Here is a 9484-nt window from a genome sequence, read left to right as displayed (position 1 = left end):
GCTGCTGTGGCATGGAGGTAAGGGCGGAATAAATCCAGCGTGAAATCCATCAACATTTGGGAGAGGGAAATTTGTGAAACCGTGTCTAAAAGTGCCTCATTTACTGCTGAAGTGACTAGCCAGGTGGAGAAGGCATTAAACATCAACTTCTTGTGAGGTCTTACAAGCCTTATGACTCGGTATAAGAATATGTTCCAGAAAGCTTACGAAACGACAGCTTCCCATCACCATGTTCTTTAAGAAAACCTCAGCATCAACATCATTACCAGATCAGCCAAAGCCCTCAACTTCTCTCAGTGACCTGAAGCTGCCCACATCCTCCTCTTCATCGTTATCTGACATTGATGATCCTCCTACTGTGACGTGGGAAGGGGATGAATAATCTCAAAACAACAACACATATCTGTCTACATAATGTCTGTGTTCTATTAATGCTGTTATGCACTTGTTACAGATGTTGATATTACATTACAGTCGTGATTTATGAGTTCTCGTGTATATGTACATGTATACAGTATATACAGGGTAGTGATTTAAGGGTGATTTAGGAGATTTTTAAGAATGTCTCTGACTTTGTGCGGGGTCCCAGGAACGTAACCCCTGCGTAAGTTACGAGTCTACTGTACTGTATATATGTATTTCTTTCCAGCTTTTGGCTAGCCTGTTTTCAATTAACCATTGCCATCATTACTATGGTCAGGTAGGCTGGAATTATTACCCTATCACCCACTACTCACTTGAAAAGAAAGGAGGTACTATAAATCACATACACTTATTCTTTCCATGTTCATTGAAGTGGATAAGAAAAGCTAGAATTCACTGAAAATTTTATTGGACTAATACAGCAGCCTCACAAAATATCTAAACTGTTGAGCTGTAAATACAGCTGTATAGGGCATACAATAATAAAACAAAAAAACATATAAAACTCATCTGTGCTGGTCTGTGCGCCATCTGCCATCATCATGATACTCACAAACACCACAGCCCCGGAGCAGTCCGGGACCCCAGCCAACGGTGCAGAAGACAGAAGGTAAAACACACACAAACAAGGAAACACCACCTACTTTCTTAACTAATGCATAAGTGAGAAATAATTGTGAAGTAATAGTGTTTTGGGGAAGATTTCCTGAGCTTCATTCTATGATATAAAGGAGAGGAGGAATTGACAAAGACTGAGAGACAGAACATTGCTGTATCTGAAAAAACATATACTATATATCTAAAGGCATTGGGATTTTAACAAGTAAAATTATATGTAACACCTACTGAATAATATACAGTACAGTACTTGCAAGCTAATATAAATGAATCCCAAAGTTTTAGTATTAAAGCAATTATTAAAATGGGGATATCATGACAATGTTAACACTTTCAACTTGATCTCAATGACTTGGGCTTGATTCCACCTCCAGGTCAATCTGGCAGGGTAATAAACACTGGTGTGTACACTGATGATTATTATCTCATGAATCTACTTTCGCAAAGAAATTGGCTGATATTTTACAAATTTATGAAAACAAATTCACAATTTACATTTATGAACTATGCAATATTTAATTTAGAAGAGGAAAAAGTGCTTGTTAATGTTATTAAAAGCTGTTGTACCTTTGAAGTATTCAAAAAATTATTTAGCTACAATATGAATGAAAGAATTAGAAAAGGTGGTTTGTAATCTCCCCAAGCATTTTTTTTATTTAATGATAAATAAAACTGATGAGACAGAGATCTCATTTGTTACTTCATATATGGGCTACTTTCCCAAAACAATGCTGTTATAATTTACTTTATAAATAGTCACTAACATTTGAGCATGTTTACCCAAGTTATTATTTTCACTTTTCCTGAATTATCAACATTTAGTGTAAAAATTCAATTAATTCTTGGTTTATTGTACTAATTCATTCAAGGTTCATAGCAGCAAGCACTTATATGAAAATGAATGAGTAAACAGTTCCAGGATCTTGAAGGAATTGTTTCAATCCAATAGCAATTCTTGAAGGTTTATCTTACTAACCAATACATATTATTTCAAATAATGCTACCATAATATCTTTCTTGCCAACATAGAAAGGGATTAGTTATAAATGGGTATAAGCACTATGCTCAAGTTACTCAGAGTTGGGACAACTATCTTTTTTTTTCTTTTCTTTTTTATATTAGTGTCAAGACTACTGGTAAGCTCTCTTTCTATCTGCAATGCATAATTCTGATTGTCAAGCTTTGTTTGTTCAAAGTACAGTACAATATAGATAAGATAAAATTTATAAGTTTTTGAACACTAACAAAGTTTTCCCAGGTGAAAATTTTAAATAGGGTCTTATATTTCTATGAAATAATTTCTTATTATTGATTGACAAGAGTAAATTATTTGTCTACAGCAATTTCTACTAAAAAATATTCTCATTATCGAATGCACAGCATTTACGTGCAATATTTACCGAGGCATTATATGTTAATGCTACATGCAATATTTCCCGAGGCATTATATGTTAATGCTACAAACAAATTATACTTGAAAATACTTCTCTGAAACTTCCATCAATGAGACTTTTGCATCCCATGAGCCATGTGTAAAAAGAGTATTAATTTGCAATAAAATTAAACAATACTGTTTATAGTGACTGATTCTTTTAGATAAATGATGTCAACAAATATTAAGAAAAGATGTATCTACGAAAATCAGCATACTGTATATCATCTAAATTAAATAGATGGTGATCATGATAGTGTTTAAGGAAACCTAATGTTAAACTTGTAATTTTCTCTCATGGCTGTAGTGTCACCTTTATATACAGCTAATATGCACAAGAACCACTTCCATTCTCTGGCAAAAACATTTCAGTCTGATCAAGTTAAACAGAGTTTGTATGTGATCTGCATAGAAGAAATAAAATTTTCCAAGTACCTACTGCATAGGTTAGGAGAATTGGAGCACACCAGCCAATTGTCTGGCTCCTACACACGTTTTTGTCTTTTACTGTACTATAATTTATTTAAAATAAACTCCTGATATGACTTTTCTCTCATGTCTGAAATTTAGAATCTCTTCCTTATAAGAAGTTTATGGAAAACTTCAATGTAACTTTACTAACACAGCAAATAGACTGAATGAGAGGTAATAAAGAAAGAATATGTGTTTGGTCTTGATCCTGCTCACTTTGCATTACAGCAGGAAAAGGCTTAAAACAAAACAATTAAAGGACTGAGACTTCAAAGTTGGCTTTATAGATTTCAAGTAAATTTCAATCTTGGTTGACTGGCTGACTACAGAAGAGGGCTCTCTTAATTTACTTTGAAGTTTCAGTCATGGAATCAAAGTATAAAAAGGACAAGTCGAAATGTTTTTGCCGTTTAAGGTGTCTAACAAGTTTACTTATGTACCACCAGATGTATGGTAAAATTACTGATGTAAACTTCAAACTTCATAATTCCAACACCATATAATAAAAAAAAAATCAATGCTATTATAGGATGGATGTAAACCCAGTGTAAAATTAAGCTTAGCATAATTACCACAACACCTCCAAACCATTTTAGGGTTTTTTCTTTATTTTAATTTATTTTTTACATACAATATTTACCGCTGCCCTAATTTAAGTGTGTGGGAATAATTACTGCATCTACTGGCTACCATAATCTTCAAGGGTGTCTTGTTTCAATTAAATTTTATATTTTTCTTGGGTACATGCGCTGCTTTTAAAGTTCTGCCAATAACGCCATTCTATTATGGATGAAACATAGTTCAATAAGTTTTTTTTTTTTTTTTTTTACTTAAAAGAACATTTCTTAATAGAAAAGAGGTTATTATTGAGGAAATTGTTGAAAATATATTTCATATCCAGAGGTTACAATTTCATAAAATTCAACTACATAACCCATATATGAAATTTCCTGCTACCTTTTCAGTTATTGAAGACTATTATCAAAAGATGGCTTGAGATAAGAGATTATTCCAGCAAAAGGAGGATGGGTGCGATCAGCTTTGGTAACATGATGTAGTCAGAGGTAAGGTAATTATGTCTCCCAAGTCCATGATAATTTTACAGTTACTGAGTTTTATATATATATATATATATATATTACAAAAGCAGTAGAATGATCTGAGGAAAAAAGTGTATTGTAAAATCTTTGGAATTTAGGTGCAAGCGTGATGGAAAGCACTCTGTGCTAGAAGGCTATACACAACAAGGCTCCATTAATACTTACAGAACCTCATTGAAATATTCCTATAGCTCACAGTAGCTTACCAATTCACAGAGAAGCTTGAGCACTGCAGTGCTAACATACAAACTAGATGTAAAATTGCAAGAGCTCTCATCTACTAAACTCTACATTACAAAGTTTGCCAGTTAGACCCTCATGCTCAAACCATTCTTAAAGCAAGTGAAGAAATGTTGAAGATTGGCCATTCCCCAACCACCATTAACAAACAAAATATGTACCTTTCTTGCACCAGTTCTGGAGGGTGTGGTCACAAGAGTGGCCCGGGGAGGACAGGTGATTATCCTCTCAACACCGCAGCTACACTCCTGGGGTTTCTGGGTTGAGTAGCATCCCACACCTCATGCCCCCCACTTGCCTGCTCAACAAAAGCTGAATAGCAGACAATATGCTGGGTGTGAGGTTGGGCCCAACCTAGGTCATCAGTGATGCCTAACACAGTACGACACAGAGTAGTAGTGTGAGAGAGAATTCACCAAGCCCCCCAAAATTCAGGGGGCTGGGGACTGAGAGGTCCAACAGCACCGTGACAGGCTGTGAATGAATCACCAAACCACGTCCGGTTGGGGGACTGACTCCCAACAGCCCCTGGTGCTGTGAATTCAGCCTACCTGGCGGCTGCTGGAAGACTGAACACATTCATATTGGGGACTTCTAGGGCTACTGAGCAAATGGCCAGCCTGAGTCATTCTCATCAAACCACACTCACTGCACTAATATTTACCACCCTTCCCTGACAGATACAAACTATATTAAAATTCAAAAATTATATTACAAAACATATACACAAATTAGCTTCCTAACATATGGAATAGCCATGGGCCAATCTGTAAGTGGATTACATGATATATCAAGAAGATACAAATTCAGCAATTTAACACAATGCACATACACAAAGAACTCATTCACTCGATCACAAGATACTTACATTCGGAGAGACACACTCCCTAAGGGCAAATAAAGGCATCAGCATAGCAATAGTGAGTGCGGTTGGTGAGAGTCACTCGTCGGCCCCAAAACTGAGAATGTGGCCTCACTTCCCAGATTCACCATCACCAACAAGCTAATCAAGAGCGGGCTGCGCCATGCGGAGACATAACAGGGCTCCTGAGAGGCTGCAAGCTGGGAAAACTGAAATTGGTCTCACCACTGGCGTGTGCGTTGGAATGTCTCAACTGGTTAGTTAATCAAGAGGGAGCATGGCATAGCTAACCAACCTAACTGAAGAAAACACCAATATGTCTAATGCATTCTTATTTTCACTTAATCAGTACTGAGAAAAAACAAACAGATGGTTATAGAGTGCAGTACTGTGATTGGATCTGCAGCAGCACAGTAGATCTAATGTGAAAAAGTGAGGCTACTGCATGATCCACACAATAATAATAATAAAAAAATCTTTAAGTCTTTAGTTATAATTACAGTAGTATTTGTAAAATAAAGACATGTGAACCTAATGTGAAATGCATTTATTTTTGGAATAAACCTTACAGGTACTTTACTCATAATGAAGGCTGTGTTTGAATTGAAATTATGAACACAAAAAGGATAATGAATTGTGACTAAAAAAATCTTAAGCACTAACAAAACTAAAACCATTAAAACAATCTAGGAATAAAATTGGATAATCCCCAATAACTGCATTTAACCTACACACAAATTACTAGTGATTCCTTTCAACAAAGAAAAAGAGTACCAACAAGAGTTGGCTGGTTAGCCTCACCACGCTCTGGCCTTGTAAAAAAAAATTGTGGCCAACCATGAACATACTTTAGGAGCTCCACACGTTTTTCCTAAACCCTTAAAATATATGACCGCTTACATGCACAAACCCAGTGAGGGTTAAGAATCCATTCAGTTCCTGTGTTATTCTGAATTACGATAAGTAACAAAATTCCATGCACACTGAAGAGTGACGACTTAACAGCAATACTACAGCAAAGGTTTTGGTTTTACAAAGCAACTCCCTCAGAATATCCTGGCTACAAATTGTTGAGAAAAATGGCCAGAATTAAATTTGTACTCCAATATATAAATCTTTAAAGCTTATGCCACAAAATTGTTAGATATATTAATTAAAATAACAAGGAAATCCTGAGACAAGAGACCTGCTCTACCAAAACAATTACATTAGTACAACCGTTACATTACTCCATGGAGAAACCAAAAATACAAATTCTCATCTCCCCCAGCCTCGCGTCCTCTCGTTCGGGCTCACCTGTTGCGAATTTCCACAATGTTCGTATGCTCCACTCCTTCCACCCTTTCAAGTAGTAATACAAAAAATCCATTACTTTCATCCAAATAAAAAAAAATAATCTTATTTTGTATGCATTATAACAAAATATAAAGCTTGAAACCAACTAATACAAGAATGACAACTTAATTAGTATTTATTTCACAACATACAGTAAACAGGTGATCATCATTTTTAACAAAGCTGATAGTTAAGTCACTAAATCCTCATAGCAATAATGTGACAATAATAAATACAAAAAAGTACTTACGGCTGCTAATGGGATCTCCCTTTCAACAATTTACAAATTCATTTGTACAACTTGCAAAAAAAATTTATAAATGGACTAACCTGTGGTTAACATCTGTATAGGTAGGATAAAATTCCAACAGTGCTTTGTGAAGAACTACCATTTCTAAACTAAACAGCTTCTTACCTTATCAACTAAACAGTTTCTTACCTTAAAGAGAAAATTCACAAATACACAATTATCACTCAAAAAGAATGATGAAACCTAAAACACTATAATACAAGTGCTTGAACGCTCCAAGAATAGAACAGTCGAGCCTGCTTCCCCCATCTCAGCCCAAGTTAGCACCAGGACCTTACTCCACAAGCCACATCTGCACTTAATCCAATTGCCTTATATCTCCAGCAAATTAATCATAAATGATCACAATGGCCTGGAATATGATTAAGCCAACAGAGAAACACAGATGCAACACCTGGGGGATACACCTCTCGCACACTTGAGCTGGATCAGAGTAATTATACATACAATCAAGTGTAGGTCCCAAGAAGCAAGTATACAAGCACCACTTGCTCAAACTTAAGTTCCACGTGGGCGGCACACAAACAACAGTCTTGTGGATAAACATTTCAACACTGATCAGAGCAATGATAAGAGACAAAGAAGTCAATAACAGATGATAACAGATGCTTGCTGCAAAGTGATGCAATGTTAGCTCGTCCACACAGGACTAACCGAGCTGTGATGGAAAACCAACAAGTTTTAGGGACCCACTACAATTTCATTGTTTAGTTTTGTCAACATATTTGTAATTTTTGATTATTAAAATAAAAACCTATGACTTCACACAAAAACATCACTCATGACATACAAATTGAATCCTACTCTCTCGTTCAATTGAACTGTTCCTGTCTCAACTTTGCCGAAAATTGGACGTGTCTTATGTCTCTGCATGAGTGGTGTTTGAGAATTCTTGCCTAATGCAGGTAATGTAGACAGCAGAATCATCTTGGATAGTCCCAGGTGTGTGTTGGTTTGCCCCACAGGCCAACTTAGTGACTGACTGACTGCGCTAGTGTGCTTAGCGAGCGAGCGAGGGAGGGTCGGTGAGGAGGCTGACTATCAGTCATGACGAAGGCATGCGTATGTTGCCTCACCAGCGCCGACCTGCTGCTGCCCATCCCGTTGCTTCCTACCTGCTGGCTACATACCGGGACCAGGTGGTCACCTGAAGCGTGGGATCATGTGAGGCCCTCCCATCATGGGGCCCCCCATCATTGGTGGAGCACCTAACCCAGGGGCCATCTGCCCATGACCAGGCAGAGCTGAAATAGTTAACCAACAACAAAATTAGTCAATCCCAGAAAATTGTACAACATCCCATGGCATACTAATAGGATTAGCATCATTTTCTTATTACATAAAACACAGCTAGCATTCTAAGGAACATTACAGGATACTGAGCCAAAACAGGAAGGTGAGTTCTATTATAGCATTTAAATTGTTTAAGGACAAAAGTGCAAATCGTGCTTCAGTCGTAACTAATCTAATTCCACTGTGCAAATCAAGAGAAAACTAACCAAATGTAAGAGAATAATTGTACCACACTTAAGACAGAATACCATCGCTGACACCTGTAGAAGTCACTTACACCCTCAAATTTTCCTTATAACTTTATATTATAAAATCTAATTTTTTATTGCTAAATAATCATTATATATATATATATATATATATATATATATATATATATATATATATATATATATATATATATATATATATATATATATATATATATATATATATATATATATATATATATATATTATATATATATTATATATATATATATTATATATATATATATTATAAAATGTGATTTTTTTTTTAATAAAATCAAATTTACTTTTGCTGGTAACAAACTATGTACTGTACTGTATAATAAAAGGATGGAGTAAGAGTTTGAGCCTGCAATTATTATGAATTGCACAGAAGATAATTAGTCCTATGTGCTGCAGTAATGTGTTTACAAGTACAGTATGGAATTACTGTGCCTCCAGTATATGTTCCTGCACATTCAAAACATTTGTTACAATATAGCAGGTAACACTTTATCTGGCTATTAACAGTTACCAGATGGTATCATATGAGGCGCTCCATGCAATGAGTGCAAGCCAATGATGATTCGAACAGAATTTTCTTGTTTTCCAAAAAATCTATCCATGTTCTTTGATATTGCATGGACTTCGTGAAAATTCCCTTGTTTAAGAGAAGCGGTGGATTGCGTGCGCTAGCTTGAAAGTGTACTTTCAATCCTAGCTACATGGGTGAGCCTGCCTCCACTGGTAACTACATGTAATCATTTACTCGGTTGACTTCTTGTGCCAATGAGCTCTGAGTCTACAGCTTCAGTTCCACTCAGATTGTGTTTCCACTCCTAATTTTGCTGTTATAGCCCTCACTATTAGTTCTTCTGATAGCTTTGTGTGTCACTTTACATTTGGAAGAGACAGAAGCACCTGGGGAGTTGAAAAAAGGTGGAAACAAAGGGGAAAAGGAAAATTAGTGGTATGTAAACCTATGTCAAGACAGTGTGACCAGTTCCTGCCTGCATTATTGGCTTTCTTTATAGATGTGGCTGCTTTAACAATTTAGGAATGGACAAAATTTAGGTTATCGTTTATAGTTCTTGGACAACTGGTATTTACAATCAGCAAAATGCATATCTTTCTAAGCTGATTATTAGTGATGATGTGAAGTATTGCTGCAGA

The 9484-nt window shown here is 36.0% G+C and overlaps 1 protein-coding gene across 4 annotated transcripts in view; it reads right to left on the bottom strand.

Moving 5' to 3' along the window:
* Positions 1–815: 815 nt before the first annotated feature.
* LOC121862364 (BUB3-interacting and GLEBS motif-containing protein ZNF207-like) overlaps positions 816–9484 on the bottom strand; it is an 82225-nt gene continuing 73556 nt past the window's right edge. For all 4 annotated transcript variants that reach the window (XM_042360607.1, XM_042360608.1, XM_042360609.1 and 1 more), the window contains one exon: positions 816–8035. In XM_042360607.1, coding sequence (XP_042216541.1) covers positions 7935–8035 — 101 coding nt within the window. In that variant the 3' untranslated portion in view covers positions 816–7934. The remainder of the gene's footprint in view (positions 8036–9484) is intronic.

Source organism: Homarus americanus, unplaced genomic scaffold (assembly GCF_018991925.1).
Source record: "Homarus americanus isolate GMGI-L3 unplaced genomic scaffold, GMGI_Hamer_2.0 scaffold31037, whole genome shotgun sequence".
NCBI classification, from domain to species: domain Eukaryota; kingdom Metazoa; phylum Arthropoda; class Malacostraca; order Decapoda; family Nephropidae; genus Homarus; species Homarus americanus.
Note: the sequence above shows the minus strand (reverse complement) of the source record. Positions and strands in the feature narration are given on the sequence as shown.